The sequence below is a fragment of the Danio aesculapii genome, chromosome 2 (genome assembly GCF_903798145.1).
Source record: "Danio aesculapii chromosome 2, fDanAes4.1, whole genome shotgun sequence".
NCBI classification, from domain to species: domain Eukaryota; kingdom Metazoa; phylum Chordata; class Actinopteri; order Cypriniformes; family Danionidae; genus Danio; species Danio aesculapii.
This window is the reverse complement of record NC_079436.1, coordinates 46,217,220-46,238,595: the sequence shown is the minus strand read 5'-3', so window position 1 is coordinate 46,238,595 and position 21,376 is coordinate 46,217,220. Positions and strand designations below refer to the sequence as shown.

The 21,376-nt window shown below is 36.8% G+C and overlaps 1 protein-coding gene across 1 annotated transcript in view; it reads right to left on the bottom strand.

Annotated features, from left to right (window-relative positions):
• Positions 1-20,919, bottom strand: part of gpc1b (glypican 1b) — a 172,770-nt gene extending 151,851 nt beyond the window's left edge. The window contains exon 1 of the mRNA XM_056480945.1: positions 20,469-20,919. Within this exon, the coding sequence (XP_056336920.1) occupies positions 20,469-20,667 (199 nt within the window). The 5' untranslated portion in view covers positions 20,668-20,919. The remainder of the gene's footprint in view (positions 1-20,468) is intronic.
• Positions 20,920-21,376: the final 457 nt, after the last annotated feature.

The following is a 21,376-nucleotide window of genomic DNA, read 5'->3' as shown; positions in this document are numbered from 1 at the left end:
GACGTTGGGGTACATTAGGGTACAACGTCAATATGACATAATGTTGATGTCCTGTGCCTGCAGGGATAAATGCTCTACCTATACATTTATGATTAACAAAAAAATCACAAACCCAATGTGACTAGCTCTTCCTAGTTCCTAATATAAACCAGGTGCCTTTTATACGTAACTCTTAAAGCTGTAAATTGAAACATCTGTTCGCTTACTCATTCCATGCCTGAATTATATTATTTACTGTATTCTGCAGAACACAAACTAAGATTTGAAAAATGTCTCCATAAACAAAAACAGTGAAAACTTGCGAGAAAAGTAAGCCATACAGGTTTTTGGAACAATATGAAAGTGAGTAAATGTTGACAGAGCATTTCTTCTGTCTGTGAAGTCTCCCCAGTTTCCGCGAGCAGGTTTTCCCCAGAACTGGTGTGATTTTTATGATGTCGTTGAATGTTTCTCATAAGCGCCATTAGCGATTGTTATTACGTCAGAGGCTCGAATGATGAACGGGGTGAAATCTTTCTGCTTTTCCCACACCTCCCTACAGCTGTGGTGATTCCAGCCAAATCAAACAAGCTCTGCTCTTTCCACTGCTTGTACCAGCACTGCAAACTTGCTGTTGTGAACATATAAAGCTTTACTGGTCCTCTGAAGTAGCTTGAAATAAGCAGCTTTGCTTGATGGGTGACAGCATTTCAATTGAAACACAAAGACAAGGCAGGGTATTGTATATTGAGTAGCTCCTCGCCTTTTAAAATACAGCTTATAGCATTTTGTTTAAATTGCTCTGATACGTTTTGTGTTCTGCTTCGGGCCACTCTGTGTTATTGTGTCTCTATGCTGTGCTATTTACTATGAAAGAAAAGAGAGAAATGAAATGAAATTAAAAAATATAACAATCAAATAAAAAATACCAAAAAAAAATATTTAAAAAAATTCAAAAATTAAATTAAAAGAAAAGAAAAGGAAAAAATGAAAATAAAATAAAATAACTTCCAAGTTGTGACTATTTCTCAGAAAGCTGACTTCATATGGACAATTGTGATATAAAAATATGAATTGCGTGTAATTTTAACTCTTTCACATGTAATAATCCGGCTGTTTTTTAATGTAGCTGTTATTTAGAATCCATCGCTTTAAAGTTTTCATTGCGACACATCAAGTTTATCACGATACACTGCAGCCCCATTGATTTTTTTGCGCATTTTATTTTTTCTTTTTAAACCTTTTTTGCAAAAAATTTTACAAATGTCCTATAATTTTATGGTAAAAAATCTGAATTTCTGATATTCTCAAATATGTTTAAGAACATGTATTTCAATCCTCTTAATAGCTATCATACTATTTGATCTATAACGGGTGGTGGGTGTCACCTGCAGAGATTAGAGCTGCTGAATTTTACAACATGTTAATTCATCAACCTCCCCCGAAATGTTTTATTGGAACAAGAATAGAGTAAACGTTCTAGTAACCTAAACATTGTGTATCTGATGTGAATAAAGTCTGATTATGTTTTAAAATCATTAGATTCAATCAATTCTAAGAGCCCATGCCATTCTGGGGCCCCCAAAGTTACTATTAATTACCCCTACCCATCCACCCACACACCTCATGAGGCTATGTTTACCTGATAATGATGTAGAGGTTTTTTATATCAAATTTTTTAAATTTTACACTACAGCGTTTTCCAAATAATCTGCACTTGCACATCTGCAAAAATGACCGCAAACACTGTATTAAGTATACCAGGCCAGTATTTGGTGCTGTCACCTTGACTTGCAAGTGACGACAAGCAGTCGCCGGCTTTGTGCTGACGTGTTTGTAGAATTAGCAATGTGTGCAAGATGCATCTGTGAAGTACCGTAAATCCACACTTTGCTAAAGAAGCGTTAACAAACACTTTGGCAACAATAACACTACCATATACTGTACACCATTTGTGCTTTCCTCAAAACACATACAACACATACATACCTCTCTAAGGACACACAACACATACACATGGTTTTCAAAGACTATCATTTTCGGACGTTTTTTAAAAAATTCCACTTTGAAACCTATTTTTCAGTTCACGCATTTTGAGTCACAAAAACAAAGTTAAGTTTCCAGTTTTGGGCTTAAAACATTGTCATCTAAACATCCTCTGAGGCACAAAAACTTTTTAACAACATTGAGTTTTACAATTAAGTCAAATTGTTCCACCAAATCCCCCAGAATGCTCTCGTTGAATACTTCCTTCTTATTCTAGTGCATGTAATGTCCAATATCCTCAGTTTCTCTATTTTAAGTCGTCCCTCTGCTCTCATCTGGAGAAGTTTTGCACTTAGTCTCAGGAGGTTAAAGTTGGGCTGCTATGAGGAGCGTCAGGCCAGAAACGATGACAAATGGTGTAATTAAAACATGACTTGACAATTAACAAGAATTCACAAGTTCTGGTACACTTCCTGTTCTGACATAAAGTTGTTCCAAGAACCCCATGAGTTGGTTGGTTATTCTGAAACTGTACTTTGAGTCTTAACTAATAAAAATGCACAGCCAGGTCACATCCTGGTCATTGTTTCATAATGTATATTTAACATCCTCCAGAAAGAGAATAAAATTAAACAAGTTAAAAATACATTTAATTCAGTTAAAGACTCATGGATGGATGGATGGATGGATGGATGGATGGGTGGATGGATGGATGGATGGATGGATGGATGGATGGATGGATGGTGGAATGAAGAATGAAAAGAAAGAACAGAATGAACACATAAGAATGGGTGTATGATTAGATGGATAAATGGATGAATGGATAGATGGATGGATACTGTGGATAAATGGACACTATGGATGGATGGATGCATGAATGAATAATATGGATGGATAATATAGATAGAAATATAATGGATTGATACTGTGGATGGATGAATGGATGATTGGATGGATGGATACTGTGGATGAAAGGACATAAGGTATAAATGGATACTATGGATGGATGGATGGATGGATGGATGGATGGATGGATGGATGGATGGATGGATAAATAATATGGATGGATGGATAATATGGATGGATAATATGAATAGATAAATATTATGGATGGATGCTGTGGATGGATGGATGGATGGATACTGTGGATGAAAAGACATGAGGTATAAATGGACACTATAGATGGATTGATGGATGGATGAATATATGGATGGGTGGATAATATTGATGGATAATATGAATAGATAAATTTTATGGATGGATGCTGTGGATGGATGGATGGATGAATGGACATGATGGATAAATTGATTACTATAGATGGATGAAAAATATGGATGGACAACATGAAAAGAAACCTTGTGGATGAATAATGTGGATAGATAGAAACTGGATGGATAGATGGATGGATGGATACTGTGGATGAATGGACATGAGGGATAAATTGATACTTTGGATGGATGAATGGATGGATGGATGAATGGATGGATGGATGGATGGATGGATGGATGGACAGACGGCTACATGATTGGATGGTAGAAAGAAGAATGAAAAGAATGAACAGAATGAGCACATAAGGGGAGGATGAATGGGTCAATGATTAGATGAATGAATGGATGATGGATGGATGGATGGATGGATGGATGGATGGATGGATACTGTGGATGAATGGACAAAAGGGATAAATTGATACTATGGATGGATGGATGGATGGATTGAAACTGTGGATGAAGGGACATGATGGATAAATTGATACTGTGGATTGATGGATGGATGAACGATATCGATGGATAACATGAAAAGAAACGTGGATGAATACTGTAGATGGATTGAAACTGGATGGATGGATGGATGGATGGAAAGAAGAAAGAAAAGAATGAACAGAATAAACACATAAAGGGAGGATGAATGGGTGTATGATTAGATGGATGGATGGAAGAATAGATGGAGCAATCATATGCAATTAAATTTCACAATAGTCAATATTCAGATGTAAAATCACATTGTAAGATATAAAAGTGTTATTTTGGGTTTTAAAAATCAGATGAGCCAAGAGTAGTATATAGTTAACAACATCTACCATTAGTGGCCAAATGCTAACCCACCAAATCTCTGTTCTGAACATAACAATATGTGTATTCTTGCAAATTTGCTCTTTTGGCTTTGGTACTTTACAATGAATCATCAAAACCATTTGGAAATGTGGTCAGGATTATGAAGATTAAACTGCTTTCCAGAGAACAGTGTGACTCGCTCTCAGAGTCAGGGTCAATTAAACATTGCTGGGATGCAACAAACTGTCAAAGCATTTAAACGCTCCACAACACAGGTGTCTACAATTAAACTATACAAATGTTAATCCTAAGTACAAGATTTTAAGTACAATTTTCAGCAAAGCTTTGCAAATTCATACTTTGAATTTATTTAAATTATCTACCAGTATACACACACAGACCACTATTAGCTTCACATTACTAGTACCGGGTTGGATCCCTTTTTGCCTTCAGAACTGCCATAACCCTTCATGGCATAGATTCAACAAGGTACTGGAAAATTCCTCCGAGATTTTAGTCCATTTTGACATGATGGCATCACGCAGTTGCTGCAGATTTGTCAGCTGCACATCCATTATACGAATCTCCCGTTTCACCACATCCTTAAGGTGTTCTATTGGATTGAGATCTGGAGGCCATTTGAGTACAGTGAACTCATTGTCAGGTTCAAGAAACCAGTCTGAGATGATACACGCTTTATGACATTGCGCGTTATCCTGCTGGAAGTAGCCATTAGAAGATGGTACACTGTGGTCATAAAGGGATGGACATGGTCAGCAACAATGCTCTGGTAGGCTGTGGCGTTGATGCTCAATTGGTACTAATGAGCCCAAAGTGTGCCAAGAAAAAATCCCCCACACTATTACACCACCACCAGTCTGAACCATTGATACAAGGCAAGATGGATCCATGCTCTCATGTTGCTGATGCCAAATTCTGACCCTACCATCTGAATGTTGCAGCAGAAATCAAGACTCATCAGACCAGGCAACATTTTTCCAACGTTCTATTGTCTAATTTTGGTGAGCCTGTGTGAATTGTAGCCTCAGTTTCCTGTTCTTAGCTGACAGGAGTGGCACCCGGTGTGGTCTTCTGCTGCTGTAGCCCATCTGCCTCAAGGTTGGATGTGTTGTGCATTCAGAGATGCTCTTCTGCATACCTCGGTTGTAACGAGTGGTTATTTGAGTCTGCCTGGCCATTCTCCTCTGACCTCTGGCATCAACAAGGCATTTGCGCCCACAGAACTGCCGCTCACTGGATATTTTCTCTTTTTCTGACCATTCTTTGTAAACTATAGAGATGGTTGTGCGTGAAAATCCCAGTAGATCAGCAGTTTCTGAAATACTCTGACCAGCCGATCTGGCACCAATAACCATACCACGTTCAAAGTCACTTAAATGACCTTTCTTCCCCATTCTGATGCTTGATTTAAACTGCAGCAGATCGCTTTAGAAATGTGTCAGAAAAAAAAATCTTCTTTTCACTAAACAGAAAATATACAGGAGGACTAATAATTCAGGAGGGCTAAAATTCTGACTTCAACTGTATATATATATATATATATATATATATTCATTTATATACATAGAGAAGGTGACCTCTGTCTCCCCCTGTCTCTCTCTCTCTCTCTGTTCTTTCGAAGAATGTCACAGAATAACAAATCCATCAAAAATGTCTTCATCTAAAGGTCACCTTGGTCCATCATGTCTGTTTCTCTCTCTCTCTCTCTCTCTGGGAGGCCTTGAGTCCTTCACTCACAGGAAGGCTGAGAACTACATTACGCTGCATGTATTACAATCCCAGTCAGTTATTTGTCATATTTAGTGGCTAGATAATTCAATAGGCCTCACTCTGGACTGCAGATTTACATCACGGCACCATCCTGGCGTTATCTGATTCAGAAGTATCATATTCAAGTTGTGGATCACATCCCGGGACAGAGGCCAAGGTCTTGTATGGACACACAGTTTTATGTTTTATCACTTACCAAGAAACAGGGACAATTACACTCGAGATAAATGTCTCATGAATGATCTGCGCTGATTAAAAAAACATAAAGATGATCTATACAAGCAAATTAGCTAAAAATATTCATATATAGTTTTATTTTTGTCTTTCTCATTTTTGGCATTACAAAACAGTATACTTTATTCAATGAATTTCGGTTTTCCTGACACTTTAGAATAGTGGTCCATTAGTTATTTCCTTCATTCATTTTCCTTTCGGCTTAGTCACTTATTTATAAGGGGTCGCCACAGCAGAATGAACCACCAACTATTCCAGCATATGTGCATACATACAGCCGCAACCCAGTACTGGGAAACACCCATACACACTCACATTCACACACACACACACACACACACACACACACACACACACACACACACACACACACACACACACACACACTCATACACTACAGCCAATTAAGTTCACCCAATTCACCTATACAGCATGTCTTTGGACTGTGGGGGAAACCAGAGCACCCAAAGGAAACCCACACGAACATGGGGAGAACATACAAACTCCACACAGAAATGCCAACTAGCCTAGCTGAGACTTGAACCAGCGACCATTTCATTAGTTAATGTAGGTATTGTATTTACTAACATTACTTAAGTATGAATAATCTTGCAAAGCATTTATTAATCATAGTTCAGCAATAACTATTAAAATCCAAAGATGTGCTTGTTAACATTAGTTAATGCAGAGTTAACATGAACTAACATTATTTAACCTAAATACCATCAACTAACATTAACAAAGTTGAATAAACACTGTAATAAATGTATTACTAATTGTTTGTTTATGTTAGTAAATACATTGAAGGTGCAGTAGGTGATCTGCCTAAATGCTAACCGATTAGCATGATATCTTTCAAACACAGTCCCTCCCTTACTGTCCAAAGCCACACTTCCTGAAATCACAAACGCGCACATTAAAGATGTCATTCGCCAGTTAGAATACTTTAAAGTATTATATCTAGCACGTGTTCAGTTGTGTTGCAAGCAAAACTTGTCTTAAAGTGCAATATTTCATGCATGCATGGATCGTTGATCTCTCTCTCTCAGACTTTGTCCTAAAGCGACTACTGAATGCTAAGTGGTTGGTCGGTGGGATGCAGGAATTACACTTATTACTAAGCCATATTTACATGCTATTTCAGACCGAATATTCAAAGTTGAATGGTAAACTATATAGGAAGTGCATCACAGACTTTTATTGTTAAAAAAATGAACCAATGTGATGTTAATATAAAACCAACTTCAGCTCAGTAAAGCAGGTTAGGCGAAATAGCGCTGTTTACTTATGTTTTATGTTAATCTAAATAAAAATCCACATTATCAATGCTGTAAAAGGTCGTTATGAAACTGAAAATAGTTACATCAATCTATTGCCGGAAGATTTCAGTTGCTAAACAAGACTTCTGTGCATATATGTCTATATATATGTCTGACGTGCACTGCTGTGTGGGGTTTTGTGCTCAAAGCACCCGCTGACTGCTGCAGCTCAGACGAAAGTATACGCTGCAGCACATGACTGTGTGTGCGTGGTCACATGATGTGCATTTTCAGTGGTATAGTGTGGAAGGAGGGCTTTTCAGAAATGCTAGGTGAAACGCCAGTGTGGACGTAGATCGTTTTCTATTAAAATGCCATTTTAAAACTAAGACGTATGTAAATGGAACCTAGTTGTGTATTTTTCGCGAGCGGGTTGCTGCTGCGATGGAGGTGGTATGCGATGGAGGATTGCGACACTGGCTCAGCATCGTGATGTCTATCGGCCATCGGCAATGGACGATGGCATCATCTATCGACCCATCCCTGTAACAAACATTAACTAATAGACCATTATTCTAAAGTGCTACTAATTTCCCTTCTAAACATCTAAATACATGTACTTTTAATATCACAGGACCTTTAAAAGCAATGGATTTACTCACATTTTGAAAGTAAAGTCAACCAATCATTTTAAAAGTGATGGGTTTTCTCACTTTTGAAAAGTAAAGTCAACTAATCGCTTTTTTTACAGTGCAGTACTTCTAAAAGTCCGACCATCTGTTTGTCTTGTTTAAAGGGACGTTTGAAGCAGCAGATTGGAATAGCAATCTCGGTATCAGTTTTCCCTTCCCTGTTTCTGCTGCAGTGTGCTGGGTGCTTCCACTTCTCCGCATGACATCAAACACTATGTGGAGAGTTTCAAGCTCCAGAGGGCAGATTACAGCTTAATGCCTTCAACATCTACCGCATCAGCACTATAAACACTTCACTATATGTCTATCTATCTATGTGTATGTGCATTAGGCATGGCCGGTATAGGATTTTGACGGTATAATAACCTTGGATAAAAATACCATGGTTTCATTTTTCAACTTTTCCCCCCATTGAACACAATATATTTTATTTTAAGAAACATTTTAAATATTTTGGAACAGTAAACATGTCATTCTAAATGATAAAAATACAGGCCTGTGGCCAGGGGGGGCTTCGGGTGGTTCGAAAAACAGACCCCTTACTGACAAAGGTCCAGAATTTGTCCCATACATGAGCACATTTGTCCTATTTTGACTGCCATGCCATAATAAATTGTAAAAATGACCTATGAAAATAACCCTTTGAAGAAGGCTTTAAGATCAAGCAGAATCCTTTGTTGGCTGCTTCGGTGTGACTTCCTGTTCTGCCAAATTCTAAATCCCAAATTCTGACGGAGGAACCTTTAGCAACTTCATATTTTTTGATGTAATAAATTTTTATTTAAAAAAATAAGCATTGTTCTCATATTACTTTACTTCAAGGGTTCTATTTTAACAATCTAGGCGCAATGTCTGAAGTGCATGGTGCAAAAGCATTAACAGCATGTCCAAATCCACTTTTGCTATTTTAAGGACGGAAAAATACAGTTTGCGCCCCAGTGCATGGTCTAACAGGGTTGTGCTTTTTCTATTAATGAGTTATGGGTGTTTTGAGCATAATGTGCATTGAACCAATCAGAGTCTCTTCTCTCATTCCCTTTAAGAGTCTGTTGTGTTGCACCATGGTGCATTTGCTATTTACATTACAGAATTTGTAAGTGGAAAAAGTGAATGCTTTACTAGTGAGAAAACAGTTCAACAGACCATCTGCAGTGCGAGGATAAAGAACAAACCTCCTTCCTTCAGCCTTTTTACTTTACTTTTACTCTTAACTTTACTCCTTTACTATGGTGGATAAGGAAACTATGTTTTACACACTCCACTGAAGACATCCATTAGCCCACATATTTTATTTTGTTTGTTAAGTGCAAAGATTTCTTTCAAAATGATTTCTAAATTAAGTTCTAATATCCAGCAAATGAATAAATGAACTATAATAACAAAGTGTTGTCAAAAAACTGAGTTATATCCAAACACACATCCTGTTCATATGCCCCACATGGTGATGCATACGTCCCCAAAACCTTGTTTTTATTAAAAGAAATATAAATATGCATACAATAAATAATACTGCTAATAATAATAATACAAAAGGAAATTGTCATGAATAAACTGAAAAAGCCCCCCCGACAAGAAGGCGCCAGGGAGGCAGTGGTTTTTATATTTATGTAGAAAATAATAATTTTTGTTATATTTTAATCATTTATTGTTTTTTAGATGTAAATATAATTGTGTATTGCTATACATCCTGTGTGAATTAAGCAATCTGTAAGCGTTTGGGACCTGGACTTTAGACCAGATTTAGCTGGTATATGCACAGTCTATTCCAGTTCCTCAAAATAGCATTGCACCAATAATGCGTCTTAACAAACCTCATTTTTATACTGGAACACCCATGAGTCCACAACGTGGCACAAATGGATTTTCTATTGAAACAACATGGCGCAAAGCGGGAAAATTAGGGTTGCGCTGGTCTGAAAATAGCAACAAATCGCGCCAAACACGTCTTTCGCCTTATTGCATCGGGGTGAAAGGGCCCTACATTTTTAGCAAAAATGTTGGTTATGTGGTTATGATGACCATCTGACAAAAATATCCAGCAAAAATAGTGTTTAAAATATCACTAAAATGCAGTATTTAGACCTGGCGAATTAGCAAAAAGGCTACCCCTTTGACCAGGCTGGCTATGGGCCTGAAATAAATCATTGACTTTTGCTATTTTCATTGCTTTCATTGATTTCTTTACAACTTGGAAAGGCATCTATGGATATCTTTCTTTTTGTTGTATATAAAGTAAAGCCACTGTTCAGGTTTATAGCTTCTTTGTATGTTAAAGCGATGTGTTTTTCAGATGTTTGCTTAACGGTAGCTTTTGATGTAGAGATACTGTTGCCCTAAAAAACTAAATAAAATAGTCATAAATAACCCATACCCAATATACTGTAGGAACGTTATAACTGAAAATTTTGTGGTTTTAAAACATTTACTTTTCCAAACCACGGTAAACCTTGAAACTGGTGATCGTCCCATGCCTAGTGTGAAATAGTCGAGGAATGCCCCATTCTCAATTCATCTGGGGTAATGCATCGGCGAACAAATGCACACATTTCATTGTGAAACATGCAGTGTGACCCAGAAAAATCAATGCATTCAAATCAATACACACTTACAACAAATCAATGCAAAACACAATGCATTCTGCATGCATGCGCGGGGGAATTCGGTGCAATGCCCTATAGCGAAAGCGCTCATGCAACTTAAATATTGAAATATTTATGCACAAAGGACTTCTGCAGCCTGTGATGTTATTTCTCTTCGGAGAAAGCATCGGTTGCCTCCAGCAGATGCTCAGGCGGCCATCATCCAGTGGGCTTCGTTCACAGCTCAGAGACCTCATTAGTGCTTTCATGCTCGCCTGTGTCCATGGCTTAAACATGACTAATGACAGCTGCTTTATGACCACTGCAGGGTCTAGAGTCACTGCTAGGGGGCGCTTTGTATCATCATCATCATGGTGAATGTGGTTTAAGACACTACAGGTTATAGATATCCTGTGTTCTGCTCTTGATGATCAGACTCTTGTGAGCACAAACAGGGTTTTTTATTGAGCTGAGTTCAGAAAGGCAACAAATGTTGGTACATAAAAAAGGAAGGATGGAATAAACAATAAAAAAACATATAAACAATAATTTAAGATTACCTAACTAACTAACTAACTAAATAAATAAATAAATAAATAAATAAATAAATAAATAAATAAATAAATAAATAAATAAATAAATAAATAAATAAACAGATAAATAAATAAATTAGTTATACATAAAATGCCCAAATAAATATGCTTTCCTAATTTTCCTAAAACCATATAAACAATATTTTAAGATGACCTAACTAACTAAGTAAATAAAATAATTTTTAAAAATTATAAATAAATAAAGTAATTAATAAATACCATATTTATACATAAAATGCCCAATTAAATGTGCTTTCCTAATTTTTTTAATACCATATAAAAAATAATTTAAGATGACCTAACTAACCAACTAACTAACTAACTAACTAACTAACTAACTAACTAACTAACTAACTAACTGACAAATAAAAATAATGAATAAATAAAATAATAAAGTAATAAATAATTAAGTAAATAAATAAAATAATTAAATAATAAAATAAATAAATAAATAAGTACATATAAATTAAATTAAATTAAATTAAATTAAATTAAATTAAATTAAATTAAATTAAATTAAATTAAATTAAATTAAATTAAATTAAATTATAAATTAAATTAAATTATAAATTAAATAAATTAAATTAGAATACCATACTTAAAAATAAAATGCCCAAGTAAATATGCTTTCCTAATTTTTCCTAATGCCACAAAAACAATCATTTAAGATGACCTAACTAACTAACTAAATAACTAACTGACTAACTGACTAACTAACTAACTAACTAACTAAATCAAATATCAAATAAATAAATAAATACCATACTTATATACAAAATGACCAAGTAAATATGCTTTCCTAATATAATATAATATAATATAATATAATATAATATAATATAATATAATATAATATAATATAATATAATATAATATAATATAATATAATATAATATAATATAATATAATAAATAAATAAGTATAGTAAATATTAGTTTGTATCATTTATTATTTGTATTATTGTTAATACTATTAACACATGCAACTGGTTACTTTTTTATTCACTATTGAACTGAGAGCAATTTTGTTCAATTAATGAATTAATTAATAAATACTGAACATTTGAAATTTCTATGAGATATACATTAGATTTTTACACATAAAAGAGCCATATATATAAATGAAATATAAATATATATAATAGGTGGGCATAGATTAATTTTTTTAATTTAGATTAATCTAGATTAATCTCGGAATTAATCTAGATTAATCTAGATTAAAATGGCTCATTTTAAATGGCTCATCTGCCAATTCTACCCAAATAATAAATCTTTGAGAACGGGTTTCTCAAGCCAGGTGGCGCATTAGACCAAGGACTCATCTCCTGTTTTCAAAATGCATCACAAACTGCTTGAGAAACTGTTCTACTATGATAATTGGTGATGAAAATAAATTATGTTCAATAAGATGTACTTATGTTTACTAACTGTTGTTAACTGCATGTACTAACTACATAAGCTGCAAACAGCAATTTTTGATCACATTAATCCGACTAAAGTCATAACTGAACTAAACAGAATCAGGATCAGTAAACATCGCCATGTAGGACTTTTCGCCATAAATTCCAAGATTTTTCTTTCCATCAGCGTGTGTTAGTAAATTCCATAACACTCTCACCAGTCCTTAATCCTTATTTGCATCTAATACCTCAGTTTGTCCCAATGGTATAATTGAAATATTCATGAGTGAATGTGAAACCAACTTTGAGAATAGATTAACGGCGATATTTTTTTAAATTGCGCGATAAGAGTCTTGCGTTAACGCAGCATGTTAGCGCCGATAATGGCCCACCACTAATATATATATATATATATATATATATATATATATATATATATATATATATATATATATATATATATATATATATAGTAATAATACTTTATTAGTAAGTAAATTACTTACATTCTGACTGGACTTAAATCCAGGTCTCCCCCATGGACTTACACAGACCACAACGTCACTATTTTGTTCCAATTTGTTTAATTAATTAATTTATTAATGATTTATTTATATTTAAATCCATGTATCTTGGATACTGAAATTGTTCTGCCCTAGAAAAACCTATCGTAACTGACAGTCTAGTTCCAGTAATGTGATATATGTTTGGAGCATTTGAGACAGTTACAAGCTCTGTAACTGTTTTCCACTGCACAGAAACAATCTGAAACATTTTACGAGATGATAGTCTTTACATTGGGTGTAACTCCATCTACAGCTCTACACAAGCAGGGTGAGACCGATAAAATGGAAAATAAGAAGCACACAGGACAAAGGTGAGCTGAATTTGGCTTGCTTTCCCAAAATAATTTGCAAGATGAGCCTGACAAGAGCTGACAGGAGCCATCTTGACCTGATCTGTCACTGAATGATTCAGAAATGAGGTCAGGTGGAGATTACGCATGTGTATTGTCGTAACCCAAGGCCCTGGTGTGGGTCGTTGGGCTTGTTTGGGCCATTAGCAGGGTGTGCCACAGTTCGCCGAGGTGGGAGCCCCTCTCCGGATCACCAGGGGAATATCATTACTCACTTATGAGGAAAACACAACGCATGCAACTGATAGAAGACAGCTGCCGTTAGATGAGGGTTCTGCCGTTCTACTAGATAAAACACAATAAATATAAACACACTTGCAAATATGACCAAGGGCCAAAACGGTGCTCTCACAGGGTTGGTGTCAAGTTCATCTCAACTGAGTCATGGCGAAAGATGATATACAATCCAGCTGAACGATCAAAATCCAGCCTCAGACACTCAAATTAAGCTTTTTAAAGGGAGATTTTAAAAAGGCTCATATTACAACCCTCCTTAAGTTTAGTTTTACCATTTTTTTAATCCGTTCAGCTGATCTCGGGGTCTAGCAGGAGCACTTTTAGCTTAGCTTAGCATAGATCATTGAATTGGATTAGACCGTTAGCATCTTGCCACTTTGACGTCTATCAAATGTTGGATTTTGGTTGCCATAACTGACGAATAAATGTCAGTATTTGACGTCATTATGACATTGGTTTAAGATATTGGCTCGAAGTTGGATTTTGGTCACTTTCTAACACAATCTAAAATCAACCAAATATCAATGTCATTTGACGATGTTATTGGACGTCAAAATAACGTTGTCCTTAGACACTGGCTGGACAAAGTGATGATATTACAGACCACTACCTCTTACTATATAAGCTGTGTTTACCTGAAATTAGCAGATCCGCTCCGATATATCGTCCTAGTAGAACTATTGTTCCATCCACTAAAGATGAATTTATAAATAACTTACCTGATCTTTCTCTACTTCGAAATGCACCCGCAAACGCAAATGACCTTGATGTAGTAACCAGCAGTATGGATGCCATCTTTACTAGCACTTTAAATACTGTGGCACCCATCAAACTAAAAAAGACTAGAGAGAATAAAACTACACCGTGGTATAATAGTCATACCCGCGCTCTCAAAACAGCAACCCGTGCCCTGGAACGTAAATGGAAAAAAACTAATTTAGAAGTCTTTAGAATTGCATACAAAGACAGTATGTCCAGCTATAGGAGGGCTTTAAAATCTGCCAGGGCTGAGCACCTCCGCAAACTGATAGAAAATAATCAAAACAATCCTAGATTCTTATTTAACACCATCGCTAAATTAACAAATAATCGGTCATCTTTGGAACAAAACGTTCCACCGCAAATTAGTAGTGATGACTTCATGAATTTTTTCAGTGATAAAATAGAAGGCTTTAGACAGAAAATAGGAGATATTAAACTTTCTGCACCGCCTTATACTTCAGATCCAGTAAACACGCCTCTGAATCTAAATAACCTACAGTGCTTTAAAATCATACAACAGGAAGAGCTAGACAAAATTATAAATAGCTCTAAATCAGCTACGTGTATATTGGACCCAATTCCAACAAAGTTACTGAAAGAATTGCTACCTGTTATAGGAGAACCTCTTCTTAACATTATCAACTCTTCTTTATCTTTAGGCCATGTTCCAAATCCCTACAAGTTAGCTGTTATTAAACCTATTATTAAGAAACCACAACTGGAACCCAGCAACTTAGCTAATTATAGGCCTATTTCAAACCTTCCATTTATATCTAAAATACTAGAAAAAGTTGTTTCTGCTCAATTATGCTCCTTTCTGCAGACCAACAATGTTTTTGAAGTGTTTCAGTCAGGTTTCAGAGCTCATCACAGTACAGAAACTGCATTAGTGAAAATAACCAACGATTTACTCTTAGCTGCTGACCAAGGGTGCATCTCGCTATTAGTTCTACTCGATCTTAGTGCGGCATTTGACACCATTGACCATGGTATCCTTATTAATCGCTTAAAGTCTACAGGTGTCCAAGGACATGCCCTACAATGGTTTAAGTCATACTTATCTGACCGTTACCAGTTTGTAAATATAAATGGACAGCCTTCACAAATCAGCCCAGTAAAATACGGGGTGCCTCAAGGATCAGTTTTAGGCCCTTTACTGTTTACAATATACATGCTACCCCTGGGAGACATTATTAGAAGACATGGGATCAGCTTTCACTGCTATGCAGATGATACTCAATTATATATTTCAACTAAACCTGACGAGACGTCTAATCTGTCCAAGCTAACTGAGTGTATTAAAGATGTTAAAGACTGGATGACCAACAATTATCTTCTCTTAAACTCAGACAAAACAGAATTATTACTTATTGGGCCTAAATCCTGTACACAGCAGATCTCACAACTCGATCTACAATTAGAGGGATACAAAGTTAGCGTTAGTTCTACTATAAAAGATCTGGGTGTCATATTAGACAGCAATTTAACTTTTAAAAATCATATTTCCCATGTCACAAAAACTGCTTTCTTTCATCTGAGAAATATAGCTAAGTTACGAAGTATGCTATCCATCTCAGATGCAGAAAAGCTAGTCCATGCTTTTATGACTTCTAGGCTGGACTACTGTAATGCTCTGTTTGCTGGCTGCCCAGCATCCTCTATTAACAAACTTCAATTAGTACAAAATGCAGCTGCCAGAGTTCTAACCAGGTCTAGAAAATTTGATCACATCACCCCAATTTTATCCTCCTTACACTGGCTGCCTGTTAAGTTTCGTATTGAATTTAAAATATTGCTTCTTACATATAAAGCTCTAAATAATCTAGCTCCTGCTTATCTAACCAATCTTCTGTCTCGCTACAATCCAACTCGCTCTTTAAGATCTCAAAACTCAGGACTTCTGGTAGTACCTCGAATAGCAAAGTCGAGTAAAGGAGGTCGAGCCTTCTCATTTATAGCTCCTAAACTCTGGAATAGCCTTCCTGATAACGTCCGAGGCTCAGACACACTCTCCCAATTCAAAACTAGATTAAAGACCTATCTGTTCAGTAAAGCATACACTTAGTGCACCACTTAGGGGGCTTCCACACAGGTTATGCATCTTGCTGATATACACTGTGAACATCAGCTACGCTAATTATTTTCTTTATTCTCCATTTCCACCTGGGGATACTCTTCCAGAGGCCCTCAGACTATGCAGAGTCACTGATTCGATCCAAGACCAACGACGAGATGATCCCAAGGTTTCCATATCCTGGACCTGGCCGAATCCTGAACAACTACTGCGATGGTCATGGAAGAGTGGAGAACATGAGACTGTTTCCTATGACGCTCCAGAGACAGACGAGTCTTCGCTGAGGCCAGCTTCCAGCCTCCGCCACTGAGACTGCAGCTCTGCACAAGACGTTTGGCCAGCGGAGAAATTAAAATGGTCGTGCCCAACTGAGCCTGGTTTCTCTCAAGGTTTTTTTTCTTCACTTCCGCCTTTAGTGAAGTTTTTTTTTCCCTCTCCGCTGTCGCCACTGGCTTGCATGGTTCAGGATCTGTAGAGCCGCGCATCGTTGGATTTGCTCTTCAGTGTTTGGACTCTCAGTAGTGATTATTAAACCACACTGAACTGAGCTAAACTGAACTGAACTTAAACACTACAAACTGAACTACACTGTTCCTATTTACTGTGACCTTTTATGTGAAGCTGCTTTGACACAATCTACATTGTATAAGCGCTATACAAATAAAGGTGAATTGAATTGAATTGAACTGTAAAAATACTTTGAAAGCAAATTACGCGTAAGAGAGATGACTTTAATGTTTTTTAAAGCATAGAGTTTAAATGTTAGAATGTTCAAGATGAATAGGGCTTAGGGGGGATAACTGGGAATAGAATACAGCTAGGAACTACAGTATGTTTCTAACTAGAGTTCTAGAGGTGTAGTTGCAAGCGTACAAGTTTGTGGTGCAGTTTGCAAATTTGGGAATCACCAAATCAACGAACTATGTTTGTAACGACAGAACTTGCAACCTTAGTTGGCTAACGATGGTTTTCGGAAACACACCCCAGCGCAGATGTCAAGGTAGAATTTCAACCGCAACCAATTATTTTAAACATAAACATGGTGAATCGTTTAAAGAAATTACAATTTTAAGTTCAGAGAACTTAAAATATTAATTAAAAGTTTTTTGCTGCCTATTGAAGCTAAGTTAAACATACCTGATTTTTAAGTAATTTAATTAATGTATTTTAAGTAATGTCAAGTTATATTAACTCAATATCTTTAGTAATGACAACAGTGGGGTTTACACTGTGGTACAGAAGCAAATTCTTTTGATTGTTGCGCCAAAATGATTGTGCAGTTCCTAGCCATGTCAGCCTAGAAAAGAGCAACTTTTATTTTCTGTCGATCCTAGTACATGATGTAGCTACCGAAAAGTCAGTAATGGTCACACTTTATTTTAATGGTGCGTTTGTTGCATTTAAGTTACATTGCAACTACAGTACTTCTCATTAGATTATAAGTAGACTGTTAGGTTGGGGTTAGGATTAATGTAAGTTGACATGTACTTGCAAAGTTTCTTATAGTCAGTTAAATGTCTTTTGAAGGCGCAGTATCAACAGATATTAAGCAGACAGTCTACTAATACTCAAATGGACCATCAAAATAAAGGATTACCATCAAAACTCTTTCATCATTTTTGAGCAAGATGCTAATGGTCTAATCCGATTCCATGATCTATGCTAAGCTAAGCTAAAAGTGTTCCCACCATACCCTGGAGATCAGCTGTATGGGTCAAAAGTGTATAAAACTCAACTGTTTAACTCTGGGGGAGTTGTGACATTAGCCTAGTTTCAAAAAAAGTGGAGTGTTCCTTTAAGACCTTCCTGATCAAAATTGAAAAATGTTTCATGAAAGAACTTCATCCATTTAAGGCTAATGCTGATCAGCAGCACGAGAGGAAAGAATGCAAGAAGACAAGATGGAAAAAAACGGGTGGATCCATTAATGTCACAGAAACCGCTAAAGAAGATCCGAGTTTGTGTCCAGATTTCCTGTCCAGACAGCTGACAACAGTCATGCATCTTTAATATTCATAAAAACCAAAATCAGATCCCCTCAGTTTCACGCATGGGAGGACAAGTATGTCAGCGCTCGAGCGGAGACCCGGAGAAACATCTTTGCTTTAAAAATGAAGAATGATTGCAGAACATTTCCTGGGGGAAACTTGTGACTCTGACACAATTACTTTCAATTAAAATCTGGCTGTCTGGAAGTTGGAGATTGACCTGCATCATTTTAGACACGTCAGAGCATGCAGTCTGAACACAGCCCTGCTAACATGTCTGATTGAAGCGATCGCATTGATGCATCACCCTGATTGAGTGCGTCTGGACGTGCTGTACGTGTTTATGAGGATAATAACTCCATCACATTAATGTACAGCCGATTACGTCTGATTTTCACCTCTCTTAATCTTCTAAATGGAGGACACTTTCTGATCATTAGGGAATACCGGCCGGGATGAGCTTGTGCGTCATATGCAGGAGGAAGATGGGTAAAAATACATTCAGGCTGCAGTGCTGAGCAAACCAGAGCAATCTCTTGATAGAAAAAATCAATGAAACAAAGAGAAATCAAGGTCTTCGGTGTGTGAGAGAAATCACTAGAGCTTTCACCACACAGCACGCCCACAATGGTTTCATCTTTTCGACTCGCACAGAAATCAAAAGTGAAAAGTCTGCCCTCACGAAGCAACTGAGGATGAGAGCATACTCCACCCTGACACACACACACAGACAGACACAAGTAGCAGCAGCGACTGCAAAAAGCTCATAATCACCAGTAAATCTCTGCAACTATGCCACACACTCAAACCGACTGACAGCAGAGGAAACCGTCTGGGAAACTGTTATGGAATCCTGGGTCATGGAAAATTATGAAGTCCAAAGACCTGTGGGAATGTCATAGACGTGTGCAGGACAGAGAACCGGGGCAGAGAGTGAGAGAAATGAACAGGTCGCACACATAAGAGGCTCATCAATCAGAAAAATAAAATGTTTATAGACAATTTTGAGGGATGTAAACAAACTATGGTCCCAACACATTTCCTATTTTACATTATTAATTTCTATAGCTTCCGAGAATCCAAAAACAGCCACATATTAATAAATATTGTTATGACAGCTGTTTTAACATTAAGATATGATTGAATTGCCTCTTGTTACAGTTATGAAACAGTTTGATAACAAGCAGGAAATGTTGTTGGGCAAATGACATGGCCACATTGAAATGGTCTATAATATATATACATATCAGTGCTTGCGATGAAATAAACCATTTATTCATAAAGAATTTTGAATCAAGTGAATCAAATTTGAACCAACATATTTCATATTAGTGCTAGTGTTTTGATTATATAACACTATATATATATATATATATATATATATATATATATATATATATATATATATATATATATATATATATATATAATCACATAGTATATTAATAATATATTGTATTTTGTATGTATGTATGGATGCATGTCCAAAAACACTTTTTGTTACAACTAGCACCAATAGTGAGAGGCTTTATAAAGATTAATGCAATATAGGAGGGCTTAGAATCAAGTTTTGAATACCAAAATACAAATCAAGTGCTATAGATGTGTTATGCATGTTAAAACTCCTATAATATATAAGCAATGTGTTATAGAAAGCTGATAAGTAGACTATAATAAACTAAACATATTTACTATTACAATTTACTATCAAGCATATATTAACATCATTTTATCTTAATGAGTATTTCAAGCTGCTTTGAGTATCACTATATTAAGTGTAAAACTTGCTTGCTGATAACTGAATGAAAACGCATTTAAATGGCACACTAGTAACTTGCATTAAAGTTTGCCTTTGCATCCAGCAGTGTCTTGATCGCAACTGTCACCCATGCCGAAATCTGAATTAACAGCAGGACCGATTCACCTACCGGATATTTCGGATTGCGGGACTCCGTTCAGATTGAAACCCTTGCTGTTGTAAAACTCTCTGATGTCCGAGCATGTCTTGGGCTTACCGTCCCCTAACACCAGCCCGGTGAGAGCGCACAGAAGCACCAGCGCGACAAAACCCATCCTGGACAGAAGAAACAAGCGTGATGTGCGAATCAAATCCAAGGCTGAACGCATCCAAACAGCGAAATCTCCCGTTTCCAAAAGCGCACCGGTTCGCTCCCACGCGGAGTGTCTTTTATTCAGTGGCAACTACTTCAGTTAAATCGGAGAGCGCGATCCTGCGTGAGAGATGACGGAGTGGAGAGGGAGGAATGACAGAAGCTCACGGGAGCGCACAGTCCGGAGACGCGTCTGTGCGCTCGCGTTCGGTCGAGTGCGAGGCGGAGCGGCTGGGCGGGCGCGCGGGCGGGCGGGCGTGCGAGCGAAGGCACCATCTGCAGGGCATCGGGTTCGTCTGCCTCTGCCGCTACGATCCTCTACAGGATGTTGCATCAAATCAACCCGCTGGCCAATGGAGACGGGATTCCATTTCCCCACAGGCCGTCCTGTATGACAGGAAAAGGAGTGCTAAGGTTCGGTGAAATTCTGGTTTTGAGCTTACTTTGACATGTCATCATGCTGGATTTTTGTTATGCCCCAGAGGGATACTGTAAAGAACTTTAAAGGGTTCAGTTTGGAGCTGTACTTTGGAAGCAAACAATCCTCAAGGGAATTCCAACATTGCATTAAATATAGATAAAGCTATAATAGTACACACAGTGAAATGTATACTGAATATGAGGTTCTATTTCTGAATTTTACCATGTCAAATCTAAAGAGTGTGTCCTGATCCTGTTTATGCCTGGTATTAAATGGATATTTCACCCAAAATTTAAAATGTCCT